The 26,018-nt window shown below is 44.3% G+C and overlaps 2 protein-coding genes across 2 annotated transcripts in view; one reads left to right on the forward strand and one right to left on the reverse strand.

The window, feature by feature from the left end:
* LOC307228932 (teneurin-3) overlaps positions 1-26,018 on the reverse strand; it is a gene marked incomplete at its 5' end in the record, with an annotated part of 375,882 nt that overhangs the window by 284,006 nt on the left and 65,858 nt on the right. The gene's annotated exons all lie outside the window — the stretch shown is intronic.
* LOC307229000 (ATP-dependent lipid A-core flippase-like) lies at positions 434-4,040 on the forward strand (the record flags this gene model as incomplete). The annotated part of the gene is made up of 3 exons (XM_079998873.1): positions 434-635; positions 3,531-3,667; positions 3,801-4,040. 3 exons carry the CDS (start codon positions 434-436, stop codon positions 3,990-3,992), a joined length of 531 nt encoding a protein of 176 aa, XP_079854999.1. The 3' UTR covers positions 3,993-4,040.

A 26,018-nucleotide genomic window follows, 5' to 3' on the forward strand; every position in this document is an offset into this window, starting at 1 on the left:
GTGTACACACAAACTCTACAGGAATTCTAATTTCTGTGCGTTGTACAAGTGACTTGAATACATTCTGCCGCTCGTACTCCATGGGGGTTGGGTTTTTGTTGTTGTCCCATGAACAATAACCTGCCCTGGAAAGTCCCAGGTGTGTTGTTTGGGCAATGCCTCCTGGAACCCTGCCCGGATCATACCAAAGACACTATCACGCTATCTGCCACAACATTGTCAAAACACCAACACCCCCTGTCGGCTTGAGAGGCAGTCCAGGAGACATTGGCCGCCATGTTGTGATGTCTAACAATCTACCTAATGGGATGGGGGATTCATCAAAACATGTCTTGGTGCTTTTTGTTCCCCATTTAAGCAACATTATCAGTCATTTGCGTCATAGGACAGAGTCTTTCTCCGCACCCTTTGGGAACGTGTTTGGAAAGGCACGATGTCGTCTGAGCAGCTGAGCCGAGTGTTGTTACTGTGTCAGCCTGCATCCTGGAGGAGGCACAAGAGAAAGAGGAAACGCAGATGCTGGTGCCCCGCCCACTTTACGCTGAGAGCTTCACGGTGCAGCACAAGATGGCGGACGGTGGAGTCGGACATGCTGCGACGGCAGAAAAGCACGGCCATCAGGTGTCGAGTGACGAGTATGTTAGGGTCCAGTCGCTATGGTTACAGCCAATGCCTTCGGTCTCCTTCCCAAGATTCACCTCTTCACCTCCCCTACAGCGTGTGTGTGTGTATGTGTGTGTGTGTGTGTGTGTGTGTGTGTGTGTGTGTGTGTGTGTGTGTGTGCAGTGTTATTGAATAACTCGCTGCCACTCGATGCTGCCAAGCTGGAAAGCAGCCAGGCACCTTCTTGCACTTTCCTTTGGGGCGTTTGGTAACAACTGCTCATGTGACGTGCTGACCGCTGTTGGGCTTTTGGGGAGATGGCTCTGCACACAGTTCATGTGAAAGGCCTTCAAACATGAGCAGAACACAAGAGGTGGGAATAAAACATAGTGGAGGAACAGAACAGGCTCCTGCTATTTAAGAGCGACGTTCTCTCTATAATAATGATTCTCTGCCTCTTTCATATCAAGGAATCACAACTTGTTGCACATTTGGCCACTGACCCATTTGTCTTTCACTATTAATCATTGTGCCTGTACAGAACAGGCTGAGCCTATGGCTGTGTGATGGCACTGTAATCCAGTCAAATAGACAATTCCAGTGAAATAGACGTGGTTCTAGTGAAATAGTCGAGGTTCTAGTGACAAGACATGGTTCTATAGATGTGTTTCTAGTGAAATAGACGTGGTTCTAGTGAAATAGTCAAGGTTCTAGTGAAATAGACGTGGTTCTATAGACGTGGTTCTAGTGACAAGACATGGTTCTATAGACGTGGTTCTAGTGAAATAGACGTGGTTTTATCGACGTGGTTCTAGTGAAAGAAACGTGGTGGTGGAGGGTGGAGAACCAGCGCCACCTGAGGCTGCGGGTGGCTCCGTTGTTTTGCCAGAAAACCACGTGACTTATTGGAAACGGTTCATGTGTTAGTGTTGGCAGGTTTTGGTGCGTCCTGGCCGCCATGGCAAACTTATCTGAATGTTGTGGTCTTCACTGCCATTTTGTGCAATATACCGAGAATTATGATTATGATTATGATTGTTATTATTATTATTATTATTATTATTATTATTATTATTATTATTATTATTTTATTAATATTTTTATGACATTATTATTTTATATTTACTATAATGTTTTTCTTTTTTTTAATCTTTATTTGTTATACTCTACTGTTTTATTATTAATACTTCTATTATAATACTACTAATAAGAACTGTTGCGAAAATGTTTATTATCGTTATTAAAATAATAATAATAATAATAATAATAATAATAATAATAATTATTATTATTATTATTATTATTATTATTATTAATATTATTATTATTATTTTATTATCTATAATTTCCAGTTCGTTATTTTATTTTTAATCTTGGCTTTTTTCAGGCTTAAAGTGTCTGGAACACGACAACCATAGCACACACAGACATGGTTGAAGTCTCTTTAGAACCAGTACATTTCAAATGTCTTGTGGCTCGGATTTGATAAATATCGATCTACATTTGGAGCAGAAATTAGTAAGAAATTGTGAGTTAATTAACTCTAATTTCATTTGTTTCTGGAGCGGGTCTTTCGTAACTCATTCCCCTCCAGCCCCTCACAAGTACGAAATCTAGACAGACGGCTTGAGCCGGGCCTGCATTTAAAGGAAGCTTGGAGAACTGTAACTCGTGCTACGTTTTACCAAACCCAGGAAACCATACACTTTAAAATAAGACATTTTCCCACTGCAGGAAGATCTTAGAAACATTGGAGGAACCAACCTTTTCTTTTGTGTCCGCACTGGTCATCCAGGAAAGATCGTAATTCTTTATTCTTAATTCTTATCGTTCTTCAAGTTTATTTAACTGAACGACAGAAGAGTGTAGTGCATGTTGATTGGACCCTGTGTATTGATGCCTGCGGCAAAATCTCCACCGTCGCTCCTGTCTCAAAGATGGCCTCTCCTGCCTGCCTGAATGACTACCGTCCGGTGGCCCTCACCTCGGTGGTCTTGAAGCGTTTCGAGAGGCTGATTAAGGATTGTATCTGCGCCTCCCTCCCCTGCACCTTGGACCCGCTGCAGTTCGCGTACCAGCAGAACAGATCCATGGATGACGGAGTTTCCCAGGTACTGCACACCACGCTCACGCACCTTGATGGCCGGAAGGGGGCCTATGTGAGATTGCTGTTCATTGATTATAGTTCAGCTTTCAATACTATAGTCCCCACCAGACTGGCTGTCAAGCTGCAGGAGTTAGTACTGAACATGTCACTGTGTGCCTGGATCCTGGACTTCCTCACAGCCCGCCCCCAGGTGGTCAGGGTGGGGAAGCACATGTCCAGCTCCCTCACCCTGAACACAGGATCCCCCCAGGGCTGCGTCCTCAGCCTCCTACTGTACTCCCTGTACACACATGACTGTGTGGCCAGGTCCAGCTCCAACACCATCATCAAGTTTGCTGACGACACCGTTGTCGTGGGCCTGATCACCGACAGCGATGAGAAGGCCTACCGCGAGGAGGTGGCTGACCTGTCACTCTGGTGCCAGGACAACAGCCTACACCTGAACGTCAGCAAAACTAAGGAGCTGATTGTGGACTTTAGGAGGGGATAACAACCGAGGACGCACGCGCCTTTGGTGATTAATGGGACTTCTGTCGACAGGGTGAGCAGCTTCAAGTACCTGGGAGTCCACATCACAGAGGATTTAACATGGACTTTACAAACAGACAGGTCAAACCACTACTTACCTCTGGAATGATTTGGTCTGATATTGAGGTTGGAACTATATTGTAATTGCTCTTTAACATTGGATTTTGAATACATAATGAGGTATTAGCAATATTATATACTATTATTTATACTTTAAGATGAATATTGTCCAGGCCTAGAGTGCGTCCAGCCTCTGTGTGTGACTTATGGTTCTGTATCATCCATCCTTCAGAGGTGGGGGAGGGTGGAGGTCAGCTGGCCAACAGTGAGAAGCAGCGGATAGCCATAGCCAGAGCCCTGGTCAGAAAACCTAAAGTCCTCATTCTGGACGAGATCACCAGCTCACTGGACACCGACAGCGAGAACAAGGTACAAACATTGGTCCACTGCAGTCCATGTTTGACCATGGTGGTCCAGGGTTGACCATGATGGTCCAGGGTGGTCCGGGGTAGTTGCTAGGCTTGCGCGATCATGGTAAATAAGTGTTCTCTCCTTGGTGCAGGTCCAGCAGGCCCTGACCACCGATCCTGACCAGACCCTGCTGGTCATCGCTCATCGGATGAAGACCGTGGAGAGGGCGGATCACATCGTTGTGATTGGAGGGGGGAAGGTTCAGGAACAAGGGACTGACGCCGAGCTGATGGAACTGAAAGGGACTTACTACAAACTGAGGGAGAAGCTCTTCGCCGAGTGAAGCGCACAGCGATGATCTGTCATCGTGGTGGAGTCATGCCGTGCATTCCACACCGACTCTGCGGCTGCAGTGTCCTGTAAATACTGAACATTGTTTGCTCAGTCTTATAGTTTGTAGAACTCGTTTTTCTTTTTTTGAGACAACAAGGAAATATTATGATAAGCACCTGCTGCAGGATCCAAAATCATGAATAGCAAGCTTCAGCTTATGGATTTTCTAAATTAAACGAAGACTAACGAAGTTTCAGAACCTGATGTTGTTATGGAAACATGTATTTTTTATGTTATATATGTTTTATATATATATATATATATATATTTGCTTAAAGATGCATACGTTTGGAGTGCACAAATGAAGGACTAAAAGGTAGACAGATGGACAGACGGACAGACGGACAGACAATGTATTTAAGGCGAAAAGTAAATCCTAAATTCTAACGGGCGCCAGTGTGAGGAAGCCAACAGTTGAGTGATATGCGATCGTATAAATTCTAAATTGTAATCAAATAAAGACAATAAAGCCTCCATTCCCCTTCCTTCTGACAATCAGGAGCAAAGTCCATCTTGTGCGTCTTCGCGAGATTAGGAGATTGTGTTGTTCATGAAAAGAATCTGTTGCTCCCCACACACTAGGAACAAAACTGTTAAATGTGTGGTGATCTGTCGTCACTCTGGGGTCTCTCACATTTTCAACATCTGTTAAGATTTGAAGTCTTGTCGTGTGGGCCTGGCTCTACTCGTTTAGAAAAATGTTTTTTTATTGTTCTACATGTACAGTAGACCCATAGCACAGAAAAAAAACACTAAATAAAAGGTAAATATATAAGGTGCACGCGGCTCCTAAACCCTAAAATGGACCCTACAAGGAATTCGTAACATTGCTGCAACTAAAACATCCGGCAAAGGCAGTACAGTAGGTGTTCATTTCCACATTGATCTCCTTTATGGAGGAGTTCCGTATATGCCTTATGACAATGTTACATCTTCCATTCCCACACACCTCCATTCACAGCTGTACTGGCAATTTACCAGAAATGATCCTAGGTCGAGAGTGACAATAAAACAATAATAACAATAACAATAAAAGAGTAAGAAAGGGGGAAAACATAGAATGCAGAGGGTGTTCAAGGGAGCATGTGAGGCAGAAAGTTTGGATTCTTTTCATTTTTGGAAGTTATGTTCATGGTAGTAACTGGTTACATCCTAAATTAACACAAATAATAGTTGACAGTTTTTAAAATTATTTTTATTCTACATTTCTTTCTATTTATTAAAAAAGGTTTGTGAAGGACTATGTCTATGTACTTTAAATATGTTGTAATACTATTCATATTGAATGTGTACACACAAACTCTACAGGAATTCTAATTTCTGTTCGTTGTACAAGTCACTTGAATACATTCTGCCGCTCGTACTCCATGGGGGTTGGGTTTTTGTTGTTGTCCCATGAACAATAACCCGCCCTGGAAAGTCCCAGGTGTGTTGTTTGGGCGATGCCTCCTGGAACCCTGCCCGGATCATACCAAAGGCACTATCACGCTTTCTGCCACAACATTGTCAAAACACCAACACCCCCTGTCGGCTTGAGAGGCAGTCCAGGAGACATTGGCCGCCATGTTGTGATGTCTAACAATCTACCTAATGGGATGGGGGATTCATCAAAACATGTCTTGGTGCTTTTTGTTCCCCATTTAAGCAACATTATCAGTCATTTGCGTCATAAGACAGAGTCTTTCTCCGCACCCTTTGGGAACGTGTTTGGAAAGGCGCGATGTCGTCTGAGCAGCTGAGCCGAGTGTTGTTACTGTGTCAGCCTGCATCCTGGAGGAGGCACAAGAGAAAGAGGAAACGCAGATGCTGGTGCCCCGCCCACTTTACGCTGAGAGCTTCACGGTGCAGCACAAGATGGCGGACGGTGGAGTCGGACATGCTGCGACGGCAGAAAAGCACGGCCATCAGGTGTCGAGTGACGAGTATGTTAGGGTCCAGTCGCTATGGTTACAGCCAATACTTTCGGTCTCCTTCCCAAGATTCACCTCTTCACCTCCCCTACAGCGTGTGTGTGTGTGTGTGTGTGTGTGTGTGTGTGTGTGTGTGTGTGTGTGTGTGTGTGTGTGTGTGTGTGTGTGTGTGTGTGTGTGTGTGTGTGTGTGTGTGTGTGTGTGCGCAGTGTTATTGAATAACTCGCTGCCACTCGATGCTGCCAAGCTGGAAAGCAGCCAGGCACCTTCTTGCACTTTCCTTTGGGGCGTTTGGTAACAACTGCTCATGTGACGTGCTGACCGCTGTTGGGCTTTTGGGGAGATGGCTCTGCACACAGTTCATGTGAAAGGCCTTCAAACATGAGCAGAACACAAGAGGTGGGAATAAAACATAGTGGAGGAACAGAACAGGCTCCTGCTATTTAAGAGCGACGTTCTCTCTATAATAATGATTCTCTGCCTCTTTCATATCAAGGAATCACAACTTGTTGCACATTTGGCCACTGACACATTTGTCTTTCACTATTAATCATTGTGCCTGTACAGAACAGGCTGAGCCTATGGCTGTGTGATGGCACTGTAATCCAGTCAAATAGACAATTCCAGTGAAATAGACGTGGTTCTAGTGAAATAGTCGAGGTTCTAGTGACAAGACATGGTTCTATAGATGTGTTTCTAGTGAAATAGACGTGGTTCTATCGACGTGATTCTAGTGAAAGAAACGTGGTGGTGGAGGGTGGAGAAGCAGCGCCACCTGAGGCTGCGGGTGGTTTCGTTGTTTTGCCAGAAAACCACGTGACTTATTGGAAACGGTTCTTGTGTTGGTGTTGGCAGGTTTTGGTGCGTCCTGGCCTCCTTGACAAACTTATCTGAATGTTGTGGTCTTCACTGCCATCTAGTGCAGTATACCGAGAATTATTATTATGATTATGATTATGATTGTTATTATTATTATTATTATTATTTTATTAATATTTTTAGGACAGTATTATTTTATTATTATTATAATGTTTTTCTTCTTCTTTATATCTTTATATCTTTATTTGTTATACTCTACTGTTTTATTATTAATACTTCTATTATAATACTACTAATAAGAACTGTTGCGAAAATGTTTATTATCGTTATTAAAATAATAATAAGAATAATAATAATAATAATAATAATAATAATTATTATTATTATTATTATTATTATTATTATTATTATTATTTTAATATCTATAATTTCCAGTTCGTTTTTTTATTTTTAATCTTGGCTTTTTTCAGGCTTAAAGTGTCTGGAACACGACAACCATAGCACACACAGACATGGTTGAAGTCTCTTTAGAACCAGTATATTTCAAATGTCTTGTGGTTCGGATTTGATAAATATCGATCTACATTTGGAGCAGAAATTAGTAAGAAATTGTGAGTTAATTAACTCTAATTTCATTTGTTTCTGGAGCGGGTCTTTCGTAACTCATTCCCCTCCAGCCCCTCACAAGTACGAAATCTAGACAGACGGCTTGAGCCGGGCCTGCATTTAAAGGAAGCTTGGAGAACTGTAACTCGTGCTACGTTTTACCAAACCCAGGAAACCATACACTTTAAAATAAGACATTTTCCCACTGCAGGAAGATCTTAGAAACATTGGAGGAACCAACCTTTTCTTTTGTGTCCGCACTGGTCATCCAGGAAAGATCGTAATTCTTTATTCTTAATTCTTATCGTTCTTCAAGTTTATTTAACTGAACGACAGAAGAGTGTAGTGCATGTTGATTGGACCCTGTGTATTGATGCCTGCGGCAAAATCTCCACCGTCGCTCCTGTCTCAAAGATGGCCTCTCCTGCCTGCCTGAATGACTACCGTCCGGTGGCCCTCACCTCGGTGGTCTTGAAGCGTTTCGAGAGGCTGATTAAGGATTGTATCTGCGCCTCCCTCCCCTGCACCTTGGACCCGCTGCAGTTCGCGTACCAGCAGAACAGATCCATGGATGACGGAGTTTCCCAGGTACTGCACACCACGCTCACGCACCTTGATGGCCGGAAGGGGGCCTATGTGAGATTGCTGTTCATTGATTATAGTTCAGCTTTCAATACTATAGTCCCCACCAGACTGGCTGTCAAGCTGCAGGAGTTAGTACTGAACATGTCACTGTGTGCCTGGATCCTGGACTTCCTCACAGCCCGCCCCCAGGTGGTCAGGGTGGGGAAGTACATGTCAAGCTCCCTCACCCTGAACACAGGATCCCCCCAGGGCTGCGTCCTCAGCCTCCTACTGTACTCCCTGTACACACATGACTGTGTGGCCAGGTCCAGCTCCAACACCATCATCAAGTTTGCTGACGACAACGTTGTCGTGGGCCTGATCACCGACGACGATGAGAAGGCCTACCGCGAGGAGGTGACTGACCTGTCACTCTGGTGCCAGGACAACAGCCTCCACCTGAACGTCAGCAAAACTAAGGAGCTGATTGTGGTCGTCTAGTGATCTAAAGGTTGCTGGTTCGATCCCAGGCTCCTCCTGCTAGCATGCTGTAGTGTCCTTGAGCAAGACACTTAACCCCTAATTGCTCCTGATGGCTGCATCCGTCGGTGCTTGAATAATTGTAAGTCGCTTTGGATAAACGCGTCTGCTAAATGCAATGTAATGTAATGTAATTCAAGTACCTGGGAGTCCACATCACAGAGGATTTAACATGGACTTTACAACAGACACTCGGGTGAGAAAGGCAAGGCAGCGTCTTTACCGCCTCAGGCAGCTGAGGAAATTCCGGGTCTCGGTGAGGATCCTCAAGTCTTTCTCCTGTGGAGCGGTGGAGAGCATCCTGACAGGCAACATCACTGCCTGCTTTGGGAACTGTACTGCTCAGGACAGGCGGGCCCTGCAGAGGGTGGTGCCTTCAGCTCAACGTACCAATGGAACTACCCTCCCCTCCCTGCAGGACTTATACACCAGGAGGTGTAGTAGCAGAGCCTGCGGGACATGAAGGATCCTCATCACCCCAACAACGGACTGTTGGGGTCACACAGCGAGAACAGAGAGACTGAGACGGAGTTTCTTCCTCAAAGCCATAAGAACTGTCAATGCTGACCTCACCAGGGGTCCTCACTGAGCCACACACATAGGCTCCATTATTTCACTATACTGTATGTAGCATACTGTACTGCATACTGTATCACTGTTCTGGGTTGTTCGGTGTTATCGTATTGCTGCGCCATACTGTTGTATACTGTGCTGTATATCTCACACACACTACCTTACTTTATTCACATACCTCTTTAATGCACCTATCTGTATTTACAAAAGTAGTCTATCCCATATACATAAGCCTATTCCCTTTATTCTATTGTGTAACCCTACTCTGCATTACCTTTGAGTTCTTATTTTATTTTATTTTATTTTATTCCATATATTTTATTTTTATTCTATAGTATTCGACTGCATTACGTTTTAGGAATCAGTTAGTAAAGTAGAATTTTTTAGGTAGCTATTGTGTTCAGTCTAGAACATATTTTGCGTAATGACCGGGTGCTTTGACATTTCACTGCATATATGTATGAAAGTATGTATATGTATGTGACAAAAAAACCTCTCGAATCTTGAATCTTGAATCAATTTATTATTATTATTATTATTATTATTATTATTATTATTAATATTATTATTTTATTTATTTTATTTTAATTTTAATTATTATTATAAAGTGGTTATGACATCACACTAAACACTGTGTCAGAGGAGCTGAGGGAAATTTCTCTGTTCTGAGAAACTTGTATTTATATTATTATTATTATTATTATTATTAGTATTAGTATTACTATTATTACTATTATTATGTTGTGATATAACCAAAATGCTACATACTTTAATGTTTTTTAATGTGATGTCAAGGGTATGTCAGGGTGTATTGTCTACAATGTATGTGGCCTGGAGTTGTCTTGGCGTCACCGTGTCTCTGTTGCTTCACTTGAACGGCAGTACATTTAAAAAAAAATCAAATTATTGAATCTTGAATCTTAATTATGTATCTAAAACATGAACTGCGATGTGTGTGACCTCACCCGCTGGTTTGTGAAGAGATGATTTTCCGCCTTGGGTTGGGTTTTTTATCAAAGGCCATAAGCGCAAATAAAATGTCGGAAATATTGTGTTAACACGTCAGAAAACGCTGTTAACATGTCACTTTTGACGTGGTAACACGCCTTTTTCGGCGTGTGACGTCGTCATAACATCACTTTGTCATGATGATGCTGTTGATCCCATTCAGTATTTTTAGTATTTTTAGAGCTTATTGTGCGTAATCACCAGGTGTCATGAGATTTCACTGCATATATGTTTGACTGTATGTATATGTTTGTGACAAATAACCTTGTGAACTTGAACTTGAACTTGATTATCAAAAATAATAATTTCCAAATCTGTGTCTGCTTGTAAGGTTTGCAGTCCTACCACAAGGCGTGGCTATGCACATTGACATGTTTCTTCCATCAGTTGATGATCCTGTAATGTTTGGGTTGGTAGTTAGAAGGAGGTTACATATGCTTTATAATATGTCTTCAGAGGAAAAGGAAACATTTGCTATAATTTGTATTGTTCCCTATTTTCCATGCATCTATTACAATTTAAAATCCATCCAAATTTAGTTGTCAACAAATAAAAGTGAGATACTGGTTTCTCATTTTCTCTGTTGGATGGTGTATTAACTTCAAGGTTGGGTGAGAACAGGGATATAGGGTCACACCCTCACTATGAATTGCATTCATAATAATTGATATAAATATCAGCCACCCATAATCTCTGGTCAGGGTTCAAAGGTCAATATCTCAGTGTAGGGTCCACTGAAATCTCTCAAGCGTACACATGTTAACCTACAAGATAAGACCTTTCCAAAAATGTGTTTGGTTTTGTTCTACAACAAAGAACAGCAAAATCCAACCCTGCCCTGGCAGTGGGGTGCCAAGTGTGGATTCCAAGACCATCCACCTTCTAAGTGGAATTAAATCAGATTTTTGCTTTTTCTTTGTCAAGGTCAAGGACCCTTCTCAAGGCCCCCAACCCCAAAAGGGTCTCCTGGAAGTTTTTCCTTGCGGGGGTTCAGACTGGGAACGCCGTTGATTCCTATGTGATATGGGGGTTTGTGAACCCCTTTGACACTGTATTGTGATTCAGGGCTTTATCAATAAACTTGACTTGACATTGATTAAAAAAATATTCAAATCATTTGAGTCTTTGAAAAAAAAAAGCAAATAATATTGGTTTCGGAATGCATTGATCAAAAAGATACTGGAACATGGTGAACCCTTCAATAGTTTATTTGAACAGATTCATGTTTACATTAATCATCACTAATGTTATTACAACTGTGCAGCTTGGTTCTTCAGTCCTAAAACTTACCAGTTTTTAAGACAGGTGTGCCATCTGACCAACAGAAATGTCATTTCTACACATTCCAAATAAATACAAGTTATATACACTAGGCTCCATACAGTGTAGTATCGCCATATTTTCCCTATGATACCAGATATAATCTCCGACACCAAAAATCACTTTTTTATTTAAATTTAGTCTGACGCTCCATTTCTGTAATAGGCAGGAAACAGGTTTTCTCTGTTATCCTAATGCAGTTACATCTGAACACCTCACTAACACATTGTAAGACTTTATTCAGACACTAACTTAATTAATATAATCTCAAGTAGAGCTCAACTATTATACATTCTATCTATCATAGGGAATATGACTATATGTATTCTAACAGGGAGATTTCTCACTCACAAAATAAATAAATTATACTGGTTTGCCTTTATTCTCTGAATGGTCTATTCAATTCAAGGTTGGGTGAAAATAGGGAAATAGGTTCATACCCTCTTATGAATTTCATTCAAATTTATAATAAATGTGATATAAATATCTGTTTACCCATCAGCCAGTGAGGAAAACATTTCCATGGTAACAGGAAGCTTCACCGATCAGAGACGTTGCTGTAACTCTTAGGATTATGGGTAGGGTAGTCTCTGTGAGACTGTCAATAAAACATGTTTTTCTGAAAGCAAGTTGATATCATACAGACTGGTGACTTCTACAGGAGAAAAAACAAATTATTATATCCATTGTGTAATATTTACTGTACATGTGTAAATTCAAATATGTAGTTTGCAAAGCGCAATTATGATAAACGTTTCCAAACCCTAAACCTAACCCTAGCCGACTACGTAGACAACAGTTCAGCGCCATTTTGTAATGCATCTTGATGCAGTTGCCTCAAGGGAAAGAAGTTTCATCATTAAAACCTGAAGATGAAACAAATTGATGGGTGAAAAAGACATGCATGTGTTGCTAGTGGTTAATTTGGTTGGGGAACATACCATCATTGACAGAATTTACATATGTCATTTGCCAAGCCCTGAATTATAGTTTAGGTCATTTTAAGTGGCGCCCCCTATTGACTTTATGACCGCTCTAAAAGTACATGGAGACACGTACAGTGGTTTATTTCCAGTGTCTACCCTCCACTGAAAACCTCATTGTTAATGGAGAGCTGGTGATCTGTTATGGCAGTGTGCCATGCCCTGGGGTGGTCGGTGTGGAAAGTGACATTAGATTGTTTTCCATTTTCCACACAGGCAGCAAATAGTGTCTCTGGACTGTTCTTCAGGAGATCCTCTTTCTACTTTTTCCTTGCAGAGGAATGAGGGATTATGAAAGAAGCATTAGAGGCATTTGCACATGTGGAGGGGAGGCTGTGCTGCTCTTCACACCTCAGAGTGACTGGAGGTTGCAGCCAAGCCTAGGAGCTGGGGAGCATGTTTCTAATAAATCTATGCAGGAAAATGAAAGTAGATTAAAACAAATCAATACTAAAACAATGAATATCCAAACGGAATGAAGGAATATTTAATCTAAGTAAAAAAAAATCAGATATCATGAATCACTCCAGGACCTTTAATGCGCTGTATCGCCAACAGCCAATCAGAAGCTCTACATTTTGGCGGGCTTTTTAAACATAGTGAAATGGAGCACTCTGACTGGCTGATGTAAACGTCACAGGAAATTTAAATAGGGGCGGGTCATGTGGCTTAACATCCACTAAAACACAAATATCTCCCCGTCACGAATATATTTTAATCACAAAAAATGTGATTAAAACGAATATTCATCATTTATCATTTATTTCTTATTTATTCGAGTTAAACACCAAAAGGAGGAGAGGATGTGCTCTCTTGAGAGCTGGGTCTTCAAGTGCTTCTTAAAGACAGAGAGGGAGGTCCCTGCTCTGGTAATTGTTGGCAGCTCGTTCCACCAGCGTGGAACTACAAATGAGAATAGCCTGGATTGCCGTGGTTGTACGGCCGGCAGAGCCAGGTAACGCTCATTTGATGAGCGCAGCATCTGGGGGGTAACGTGCTTTTACAAGAGCATTTAAGTAGGCGGGAGCATTCCCAACAATCACTCTGTAGGCAGCATCAGAGACTTGAACTTGATGCGGGCGGCTACAGGTAACCAGTGGAGCTCGATGAGCAGCGGAGTGACATGTGCCCTCTTTGGCTGGTTGAACACCAGTCGCGCCGCCGCATTCTGTATCATCTGTAGTGGCTTCACCGCACAGGCCTCAAGCCTGTTAAGAGAGCGTTGCAGTAGTCGAGACGGGACATCACCAAGGTTTGTACCAGCAGTTGAGTGGCATATTGGGTCAGGTACGGCCTGACTTTTCGGATGTTGAATAGTGCGAAGCGGCAGGACCGGGAGACGGCGGCAACATGGTCCGAGAATGTCAGTTGGTCATCAATAATGACACCTAGGTTCCTTGTAGCCTTGGTAGGAACAAGAGATAGAGAGTCAATTTTAATATCAATGTTGTGATAAATACCGTGTTTGGCCGGGAAGACCAGCAGTTCCGTTTTCGCCATCTTTAGGTGAAGATGATAATCCTTCATCCATGTGGATATGTCAGCGAGACAATCCGAGATCCGCGTCGAGACAGTGGGGTTGTCAGGCAGGAAGGACAGATAGAGTTGAGTATCATCCGCATAGCAGTGATATGAAAAGCCATGTGAGCGGATGATCGGGCCCAGTGAGGTGGTGTATATGGCAAAGAGGAGGGGTCCTAGCACCGAGCCTTGGGGCACCCCTGTGGTGAGGTTGTGAGGCACAGACAGCTGGCCTCGCCATGTCACACTGAACGAGCGCCCAGTGAGGTAAGATTCGAACCAGGAAAGTGCACTGCCCGTTATGCCCATACTTGAGAGTATGGACAGGAGTATGCTGTGATTGACAGTGTCAAAAGCAGCTGATAAGTCAAGCAGAATAAGAAGCGAGGATTTGGCAGCAGCTCTAGCAGTTTTTAGGGCCTCTGTCACAGACAACAGGGCTGTTTCGGTGGAGTGACCACTTTTAAAGCCAGATTGAAGTGTATCAAGAAGGTTGTTTCTTGACAGGTACTCTGTAACCTGTCTAGAGACCGCCCTCTCTATGGTTTTGGAAAGGAATGGGAGGAGAGAGACCGGCCGATAGTTTTCTACTTGAGTGGGATCGAGTGAAGGTCTTTCGAGCAGTGGTGCGACCCGAGGCGCTTTGAAAGTAGAGGGGAAAGTGCCGGAAGTTAGGGAAGAATTAATCATGTGTGTGATTGCTGGGGTGACAGTCGGTGATATGGCTTGAAGGAGGTTAGATGGGATTGGATCTAGCGGACAGGTAGTAGGACGGCTACATGTTAGTAGTTTAGATACCTCACTTTCAGCGAGGGGGGTGAAACCAGGGAACGATGAGCCTAGGGCTGGAGAAGACAGGTTGTGAGTAAGTTGTTTAGTGAATTGGCTGCTGATGGCTGCCACTTTGTTAGTAAAAAAGGAGGCAAGGCAAGGAAAAGAAGATGGAGTGGAAGGAACATTGGAGAACCAGCGAATACATACTGATGTTGGTAGAACTTTCAAATCAGAGGTAATGTACACACGTTTATCTTTATTTTTAACGAATAATGCATGGAAATAATGGAAACAATCAGACATATTAATGTATGATGAACATGAATCTAAAATTAACTAAAATCCTTTAATTGAGTTAAATCATGGGACGATATTTTGTGGCCCACTACTTGACGTCAAAGTTTAGTGTTAGGGGGCCCGCGCCTTTTTCTCACACGCACCTTTTTCGCCGAGTCGTTGTGCGAGCCGTTGCCCTGGGTTTTTTATGTCTTTTTTTTATTTTATCACTTATGGGCCACCATAGCTCAGGCTCGTGACAGCTTCCGGTGGTGTTTGTTGACAAGTTAGAGAATTAGCAACGTTAGTCACTTGGTTGAAAGTTGATTCCGGAGTGACACCAAGAGGAAGGAACATTGTGTCGCAAAGTGCAGAGACTCAGGAAGTGGGCGGACTCAACAGGAGTCATCAGTGACCTCATAGAGACAGCAGAGTGTTGCAGTAGGAAAGGGAAAAGAATGACATGGACAGCAAATAGCATGAGGTGGGCGGCAAGAACAAAAGCCAAATGGTGGTTAGAAGCTGGATATTATAAAGAAGTTATAGATTATTATTACAACAGAAATAAAGAGAAGGAAAAAGGACAGATATGTGCGATCGCAAAAGAAAACAAATTTACCAGGAACAATTTAATCAAAAAGAGCAAGAAATTAAAAGATATAAAACATGAGACAATGCACCTGACGTTAAGAATGAAGACGGGTGGAGTAACATGGACGTGTCTGTGTGAAAAGCTCTTCTCCACCATGAACTTTAATAAGTCAAAGTACAGGTCCAAACTTACTGATGAGCATCTTCAAGCCGTGCTGAGGGTCTCAACTGCTTCCTCCCGATTCACCACGGGTGAGACAATTAAACATAGAACCAAACAACATTTACACAGAAAACATGAACATTGGACGGCAACGTGTTGTCAGAGTTAATTACGTCCAGGAAAACTGGAACAGCAATTGGGCAGTCAGAGTTCCTGTCATAGTTATGGCGGTAAATGAGGGAGGAAAGGAGAGGAATGGAACCAGGAGGCTGGTGGAGGTGGTGGTGGTGGTGTGTGTGTGTGTGTGTGTGTGTGTTGACCACTAGTGAGTGTGCACGACTTATCCCAATTGGTTCTGGTGTATAAGGTCGGTTTTATGCCGTGGCGCCTCCGAGCACTGGAAAGGGCCTCAAAGCCCCGAGCACCACGCACTGCAACCATACAAGACCCCTGGGACCCCAAAGAAATCAAAAGCCCGCAGAGCAACCTCCGTGCCCTGCCCCGAAGAGCATAACCCAGTCTGGGATCCCGGGACGCACACATACAACCCACTCCCAAGTGCCGGCACAAGACACAGCCGTCGGCGCAGAACCTGGGCCGCAGGCGCCAGGCACCGGCCGCTAGCCTGGAGCCAGTCCCTGCATGACAGATGGACACCCCACCCGAGCCCTTGCCCTACAGGCGAGCTGGCGCAACCCCCATGCCTACCCACGCCCCGCACAAGGGGCGAGGCCCCCCCACTGCAGGCGAGGCCCGCCCCACTGCAGCCGACCCAATGGGCAACTGGCGCCAAGGGCCCATCCGTGTAACAGAGTGTGCTAAGCGCGGGGCACCCGGATGTTAGCCCCCCCGTGCTGATGCCAGCAGGCTGCCAGATATATGTGACCTCCACCATCCCTCCGCACCCCAACCCACACCCACAACAGCAAGCAGCCTCCCCAGGGGCCCTGGGAGGCACCCGGCAGCGCTCTCCGCAGCCCCGCCAGCTTGCAGCATACCTTAAGCCACCAGGTACAGGCTGGTGGCTCCAGCCCAGACCAGCGGGGGTCCCATGCGGCCACCCCCAACCAGGCCCCCACTCTGACCTGCCTGCGAGCCGCAACCCCGGAAAACCTCAGTGCTGGTGTATGTACAGAGTATGTGTTTTGGCACTGGGAGAGATAGGCAAAGCGTGACCAGATCAACGCAGGGGCGCAGCAGGCAGAGGCGTGACCACACAGGGCCCCACCACGCCCTAGCACGCCCACCTCCTGTACTTGGTGGCACCCAACCTACAGTGACCAGCCACAAGCACAGAGCGGCCGACCATGCCGGGCAGCTCCGCGCCCCCATCAGGCCGCTGGTTAGCTCCCGGCCGCCAAGCATGTGGAGAGATCCTGTATGTCCACTAAACTCTCTCAAATGCTTTTTCTGCATCTAAAGCGGCAATAACAGTAATTAAGTTGTTTCTTTGAGATATGCTGATCAGACTGGATAAATGGTGCATATTGCTGCCATATTCCTTGCCCATATCTGCCTTTGACAAAGCGTGTTTGGTTTGGGTGAATAATGAATGGAATTACTTTTGCAACTCTGTTGGTTAGTGTTTTACTCATAATCTTTAAATTGCAATTAATTAGGCTAATGGTCTATAACTGGAGGTGAGGGTTGGGTCCTTATTGGGTTTGAGCAAAACCAAAGTGAGAGCAGTATTCTTGTGCGGAGGCATGGTGGAGATTGACTTAATCTCTGTATCCGTTCTGATGAATAATGGGGATATAACTTGGCAGAAATGTTTATTGAATTCCACTGGGTAGCCATCTGATCCAGTTGATTTATTGTTGGGCATAGAGAAGAGAGCTTTCCTGAGTTCTTCCAGATTAAGTGGTTGATCTAATGTGTTAACCTGGTCTGTGGATAATTTAGGGAAGTCGATATCAGTGAGGAATGAGTAAATGTTTGATACATTTGATTCATTATGTGAGTGATTTAGCATATTACTACCCCCCGTCATCTGTGGCGGAGGTCCCCGAACACGCCACTTGGGTGGCGTGTGGTGGTAAATCTATGGCAGATTTGCCACCGCGTGGGGGGTTGTAAACACCAGTTTATTGTAGAGCTGAGGCTGGGTGGAATTAGCCAGGAGCAGATGAAAAATGTCATGACACAGGGCTCCTATATTGACTGAGTGTGTGGGCGGGGTTTTTAAACCTGATGCTCGTTAGCCCAACCAACGAGCATCAGGTGTGGTTGCTCAAGCAACCCCATCTACCATAGTTAGACATACATACAGCTTCAAGTACCTGGGAGTCCAGAGGATTTAACATGGACTTTACATACAGACACTCTGGTGAGAAAGGCGAGGCAGCGTCTTTACCACCTCAGGCAGCTGAGGAAATTCCGGGTCTCGGTGAGGATCCTCAAGTCCTTCTACTCTGGAGCAGTGGAGAGCATCCTGACAGTCAACATCACTGCCTGCTTTGGGAACTACTGCTCAGGACAGGCTGGCCCTGCAGAGGGTGGTGCGTTCAGCTGAACGTACTACCCTCCCCTGCTTAATAATGTGGAACGGCCTTCTTAAGTAGTTTTCCTTTAATTGGGCTCAGCTGGCAAACTAATTATCACAGGTGTCTGAGATTGATTTCAGTGATCCAAAGGGCCCTGAGACACAATACCATCCATGAGTTTAATTGAGAAACAAAAAATAAAATGTTTATGACACTTAAATCCAATTTTCATAATAATTTGGAACGCAGTGTATAGTAAGAGACTGAAATAGTGTGAGTGATGAGAGAAGTAGGGAGGGAGGGATTAGGGAGATGAGATGATGAGAGTGAGCAATATTTTAAATCCTTAGACATAGGAAGCTTATTTCTTCGTCTTGCATATATAATCAGCAGAACTATCAGAATACATACATAATTATCAGAATAACCAGGGTGTGGTGGAGGAGTCTCGGAATAACAGACCATCTATATATGGTTTATCAACAACCAGCGATACTCGTTTACCCTTCTGCCGGTTCTCCTTCAGCATGGGGAACAGCACCCAATTCCTTTGGTTTTAACCAGCTGCTTGTGCTTGAAGTGTTCAAACTAAGCAATGATGGAGTGGGGATAGTTCACCGGTGTCCCAGTCGGTGAACCAATGGAAGGTGATGTGCTTCACGGTGTCCGTGGGGAGTTTCAGGGCGGTATGGAGGAAGGCTTTCACCATGTTTTCTGGGGACTCTGTGTTGTTCTCTGGGATCCCAGAAAAGATGAGGTTGTCCCGTATACTTTTGGATTGGATATCCAGGACAGTCGCTTTCGTTCTCAATCATTTTATTTTCTGTCTTAACAACCTCCATCGCTGTTGTGAGATGCTTTGTGGAGGTTTTTAGGTCCGTGTTGTAGGAAATCAAGGTTGGTATTGATCTCGGAAATGTCTCGGAGAAGTGGACCACTTCAGATCATCTAAGACATCGTCCCCAACCTTGGGGTCATGTGGTGCCGGGTAGCGAAGAAAGAATAAATAACTAGCGGGCCTTCGAATGGCTCAGAGGTAAAGACGCTCGCTGAACGCTGACCAACGCTGCCTCATCTCGAATCCCAGCAGTGCTAGTCCTTCTCTGGCTTTGGGGCGTGAATTCCGGTTCAAGCCGGAGACCCCGTTCGGGGCGGCAATTGGCTGTCCACCCTAAGGTGTGGGGGGGGCGGAAGCCGGAACTAGTTCGTAGCAAAGAATATGCGGCTCTGTCCATACTGGAATTACGGCCGATGGCCAGCGAGTCCAGCCTCAAAAGCGAAAGAGTTTGAGCGTTACTTCCCAAAAACAAGGGACCCGCGAACTGGGAAGGAATGGATTTGCGATCCATTTATGAACACAGCAGGTGAATGGAGCATGCCCGTGCTGAAAGAAGATCAATTGCTGGAGATCGCAAATGATGGCGGCTTTAAAAGTATATTTGAGAGAATAACTCTGTGACATTCTGGATCAAAATCAAAGCAGAATATCCTGAGATCGCCACAAAGGCACTGAAAACCCTGCTTCCATTTGCAACATCATATCTTTGTGAAGCAGGGTTTTCTGCAGTAACGGCAACCAAAACTAAACAACGGAACAACTGGACATTCGGAACACACTTCGGGTGTCATTGTCTCCCATTATCCCCGAGAAACAAGCCCAGGGCTCCCACTGATTCAGCGTTATGGAGAGTTGTGAATTGTATTATATCGTTTTTGTGTTGTTTTTTAATTCTAGTGATGTAAATAAATGTACCGAATTTCGTGGTAAAGAGTGAAGAGGTTTGATTCACACAGTGTGAGCTATGCAAACAAGTGTGTGTGTGTGTGTGTGTGTGTGTGTGCGTGTGTGTGTGTGTGCTGCATGTTTAAACATATTCCCACCCGCTGAAAACATACATCTCTGAGGAGGACACGAGCAGTGGAGAGCTCAGAGTGGGAAAGGCAGCTTCGTGCTGATGCAGAGAGAGAGAGAGAGAGAGAAAACAACAAAAATAAAGACAAACCACAGCAAATCACAGGTCAGTAAGAGGACAGACATCTCTCTTCAGAGACAACTAGGTACGCAGGGATCTGTTGATGTCTTCACCAGACTTTCTCCTTTGTACAGTTTACCTCCTTAGAGAGCGGGGTGGAGAGAGGTACCCTACTAATAAAGAACAACTTTATCACCAAAAACAGGTGTTCAGACCAAGAGAAGAACGAAATGACGCCGTTGATTTGGGCTCTCTGTGTTTGCCGAAAACACGGTTGTTTGGTGGCATGGAGTGACTGTGGCAGACGGGGGTGGCGGCGTTAAGCCTCGGTCCGCAGGATGCAGCGCTGGCTTCTTCCCGCGCTGGCGCAGCTGCACCGAGTCGGCCCCGATCAGCCCCTGGGCGCTGACTGGTCCAACTGGGCCGGTGATGTTCTCTTCTGTGTTGTTTGTCTTTTCGTGTGCATTGACCGGAGCCTGTGACCGCATCACTGCCGTCAACCTGCCAGTCCACAAAGCTATTATTATTTAGTCCTTGTTTGCCAGTGAGCCTTTTCGTTCTTCTTTCGATAAAAAAAAACAACCCTGGACGGAACATAAGTTACTTTGTCTTTGTTGGGGAGTTAGACCTCTCTTTTCTGTGAAGATCTTTGTGATAATTGACAGGTGCCGGTTCCAGCGCAGGATTGGTTGACCTCGAGTGATGTGGCCGCTGCGGATTGGCTGGTGCAGAGGCCAGCGCCTATATAACTTCCTGGTTTTCGAGTAGGGTTAGCCAGGAATGGTGGACAGCAGACCTTTGTTTGTCCTCGGTCCCCAAACATTACGAAGTCTTTTGTGTTCTTGTGTTAACTGGTCTGTAATAGCTTTAGTTTTTTAGTATCTATTATTAGGTTGGATTGATACCTACCTATTCTTGCACATTTTGTGAATAGTCTCTAGGTATTAAGCACAAAGCGGTATAGGTGAGTCGCCATATTTGTTTGGATAATGTTTTTCCCATGTTTTTGTTAGCTTAAAAAGTTAGGGATAGCAAATGTCTTGTTTGTTTTAATTTTTTCTCTTTGGGTTTAGGCAGAACTTTGGTCACGAGTGTAGTTTTGTCTTGTTTATTATTTTGGCTATAGGTTCACCCTGAAAGCCAGCTCCGCTAACAGCAAGTAACGCTTACTGTGTGTGGCAACAAACAGACTTCTGCTGCATCGGTTTTCGTTCTCTGCTTTTTTAGTTTTGGGACCGGCTTGGAAAAAAAACCTTATATTTAATATTTCTATATTGATGTTGCATAACAATGTGAGGGGGCGCCCACTCATTTATTTTCATGCACTCGTTTTTGGTTGGATGTCTCACATCTTTTGCTGCCAGTTTTGTTTTTTTGTTTTTTGTGCAGAGGTATTGAACGGTATATAATATGGATGAGTTTGAACAAGATCCCGCCCTTGATAAATTACATATATGCACAAGCAGAAGTGCTGTGAATCGTTCGATTCTTTCATTTCTCTGTCCCCTTGCACGCATGTTGGCACAAGATTAGAATTTGTTTATAAGAGCAGTTGCTGAAGCGGGGTATCGTAGCCAAAGCAAAGCCTCAGATGGTTGGTGCACCGGAGGTTTTTGTACGAGGAAGTGGGAGCCAAGGCTGGCAAGGCCTCACAAACCCTGGCAGGGTTAAAGGGCGGAGGCTCCTGTTGTCACTCAGCTACCTAGCAGGGATCCAGTGACTCTGATACAGGCCGCAATGGATACAGAGGATCTGAAGATGGCCCTCCGCCTAAGAGAGATGGAGCACGAAACTAAAACCCGTGAGGTTGAGCTATTGCATTTCCACGTAAGCGTTTTGTAGCTGGACCTATCCCTCAGACTACCCCTATGAGTATGCACCTGAGCACTTTGATGTTAGAAGGCATATTGCTTAGGTCCCACCCTTTTGACAGACTGAAGTTGATTCTTACTTAAATGCTTTTAAACATATTGCTGTAGCCTTAATACAGCCCAATGATGTGTGGAGTTTGCTGTTACAGTGTATACTGGTGGGAAAGGCACAGGAGGTGTGTGCAAGCTTGATCATTGATAAAAGTTTGGACTAAGATGCTGTGAAAGCCACGGTTTTGCGGGCTTATGAATTTGGACCTGAGGCATACCGCCAGAAAGTCCGCTCATGTCAAAATCTGCCAACCAAACTTCTGTAGAATTTGCGAGAGAGAAAACAGTTTTGCTTGATAAATAGTGCACAGCGAGCAAAGTGACAAACATTTATTGGAGGAATTCAAAACGTGCCGGACTGAGAAGATTGTTGTCTATGTAAATGAGCAGAAGGTTGATTCATTATCTAAAGCTGATGTGCTTTGTTTACTGCCATGAAATGGGGCATCTTATCGATGGTTGCCCCGCTTTCCAGAAAAAGGAGCAAAGTCAAAGCTTTCAAAGGCCAAGGGTGTGTGTTTTGTGCAGTCCCCTCCTTCTCTTCTGTAACCTGTAACCTTCTGTAAGCCCAGACAAACTTAAAGAACATCAGGTGGATGACTGTTTTGGACCTTTCATTTTAAAAGGTTCAATCTCTGACAGGAGAGGATGAAGATCAGGTGCCAATCACCATTCTGTGTGTTACGAGAGCTGCTACGTCTCTCATATTGCAAAGAGTTTTACCTTACCAGCTTGTTCTGTGGCTCTGATGCCCTTGTGTGGGGTGTAGAAATGAGAGATCAGGGGCACCATTGCAGACTGTTTTCCTGCGCTCACCCCTTGTCTCAGGTTCTGTAAAAATTTACCTCCGCTCATGTACGGGGTGTGGCCCTCATCCTTGGTAATGATTTGGCATAAAGTTTCCCTGAAAATCCTGTATTCGATTCATGCCTGTCTGCTGCTGTCAACCGGAACCCAGTATTTCCGCCAGTGCTGTGACGCGTGCACAGTTACTAAAATTGTAATGTATTGAATTTGGCTGATTCATTTATGTGTTCATGTGCTGCAGTTCAACCCGAGGAAAAAAATGTGCTGATATCTTGCTGCCTACCAGGGCACAGTTGGCTTTTGAAGTGGATAGGGCTGCATTCATTAATGCACAACAATGTGTTCCAATCCTGACTAGATGTTTGAATACTGCGGTTACCCCAAAAAATGAAAACCCGTGTGTGTATAGCGCATCGATGGCATTCTGATGTGTAATTGGCACCCTCTGGCATTTGGTGATTAATGGTGGAATTCTTTCCAGTGGGTAGTGGTACCTTTAAAACTTTAGCTTTCAAGTCCTTCGCCTCACTCATGGCCACTTTTCTGGTCATTTAAAAATTAGGAAAACCTACCACCGCATCCTGCATTGTTTCTTCTGGCCAGGTTTAAAATCCGTTGGAACCAAATTTTCTTGTCACGTGTGCCAGATCAGTGGAAAAGCCAACTATTCCTTCGCTCCATTACAACCCAGTGCTGCACACATTAAAAGGCTAAGGCTGTTGTTAAGGCACTCATTATTTATTATAATGTTTTTCCCATGTTTTTGTTAGCTTAAAAAGTTAGGGATAGCAAATGTCTTGTTTGTTTTAATTTTTTCTCTTTGGGTTTAGGCAGAACTTTGGTCACGAGTGTAGTTTTGTCTTGTTTATTATTTTGGCTATAGGTTCACCCTGAAAGCCAGCTCCGCTAACAGCAAGTAACGCTTACTGTGTGTGGCAACAAACAGACTTCTGCTGCATCGGTTTTCGTTCTCTGCTTTTTTAGTTTTGGGACCGGCTTGGAAAAAAAACCTTATATTTAATATTTCTATATTGATGTTGCATAACAATGTGAGGGGGCGCCCACTCATTTATTTTCATGCACTCGTTTTTGGTTGGATGTCTCACATCTTTTGCTGCCAGTTTTGTTTTTTTGTTTTTTGTGCAGAGGTATTGAACGGTATATAATATGGATGAGTTTGAACAAGATCCCGCCCTTGATAAATTACATATATGCACAAGCAGAAGTGCTGTGAATCGTTCGATTCTTTCATTTCTCTGTCCCCTTGCACGCATGTTGGCACAAGATTAGAATTTGTTTATAAGAGCAGTTGCTGAAGCGGGGTATCGTAGCCAAAGCAAAGCCTCAGATGGTTGGTGCACCGGAGGTTTTTGTACGAGGAAGTGGGAGCCAAGGCTGGCAAGGCCTCACAAACCCTGGCAGGGTTAAAGGGCGGAGGCTCCTGTTGTCACTCAGCTACCTAGCAGGGATCCAGTGACTCTGATACAGGCCGCAATGGATACAGAGGATCTGAAGATGGCCCTCCGCCTAAGAGAGATGGAGCACGAAACTAAAACCCGTGAGGTTGAGCTATTGCATTTCCACGTAAGCGTTTTGTAGCTGGACCTATCCCTCAGACTACCCCTATGAGTATGCACCTGAGCACTTTGATGTTAGAAGGCATATTGCTTAGGTCCCACCCTTTTGACAGACTGAAGTTGATTCTTACTTAAATGCTTTTAAACATATTGCTGTAGCCTTAATACAGCCCAATGATGTGTGGAGTTTGCTGTTACAGTGTATACTGGTGGGAAAGGCACAGGAGGTGTGTGCAAGCTTGATCATTGATAAAAGTTTGGACTAAGATGCTGTGAAAGCCACGGTTTTGCGGGCTTATGAATTTGGACCTGAGGCATACCGCCAGAAAGTCCGCTCATGTCAAAATCTGCCAACCAAACTTCTGTAGAATTTGCGAGAGAGAAAACAGTTTTGCTTGATAAATAGTGCACAGCGAGCAAAGTGACAAACATTTATTGGAGGAATTCAAAACGTGCCGGACTGAGAAGATTGTTGTCTATGTAAATGAGCAGAAGGTTGATTCATTATCTAAAGCTGATGTGCTTTGTTTACTGCCATGAAATGGGGCATCTTATCGATGGTTGCCCCGCTTTCCAGAAAAAGGAGCAAAGTCAAAGCTTTCAAAGGCCAAGGGTGTGTGTTTTGTGCAGTCCCCTCCTTCTCTTCTGTAACCTGTAACCTTCTGTAAGCCCAGACAAACTTAAAGAACATCAGGTGGATGACTGTTTTGGACCTTTCATTTTAAAAGGTTCAATCTCTGACAGGAGAGGATGAAGATCAGGTGCCAATCACCATTCTGTGTGTTACGAGAGCTGCTACGTCTCTCATATTGCAAAGAGTTTTACCTTACCAGCTTGTTCTGTGGCTCTGATGCCCTTGTGTGGGGTGTAGAAATGAGAGATCAGGGGCACCATTGCAGACTGTTTTCCTGCGCTCACCCCTTGTCTCAGGTTCTGTAAAAATTTACCTCCGCTCATGTACGGGGTGTGGCCCTCATCCTTGGTAATGATTTGGCATAAAGTTTCCCTGAAAATCCTGTATTCGATTCATGCCTGTCTGCTGCTGTCAACCGGAACCCAGTATTTCCGCCAGTGCTGTGACGCGTGCACAGTTACTAAAATTGTAATGTATTGAATTTGGCTGATTCATTTATGTGTTCATGTGCTGCAGTTCAACCCGAGGAAAAAAATGTGCTGATATCTTGCTGCCTACCAGGGCACAGTTGGCTTTTGAAGTGGATAGGGCTGCATTCATTAATGCACAACAATGTGTTCCAATCCTGACTAGATGTTTGAATACTGCGGTTACCCCAAAAAATGAAAACCCGTGTGTGTATAGCGCATCGATGGCATTCTGATGTGTAATTGGCACCCTCTGGCATTTGGTGATTAATGGTGGAATTCTTTCCAGTGGGTAGTGGTACCTTTAAAACTTTAGCTTTCAAGTCCTTCGCCTCACTCATGGCCACTTTTCTGGTCATTTAAAAATTAGGAAAACCTACCACCGCATCCTGCATTGTTTCTTCTGGCCAGGTTTAAAATCCGTTGGAACCAAATTTTCTTGTCACGTGTGCCAGATCAGTG

Source organism: Zeus faber (assembly GCF_960531495.2).
Source record: "Zeus faber genome assembly, chromosome: 4".
Lineage (NCBI taxonomy): Eukaryota > Metazoa > Chordata > Actinopteri > Zeiformes > Zeidae > Zeus > Zeus faber.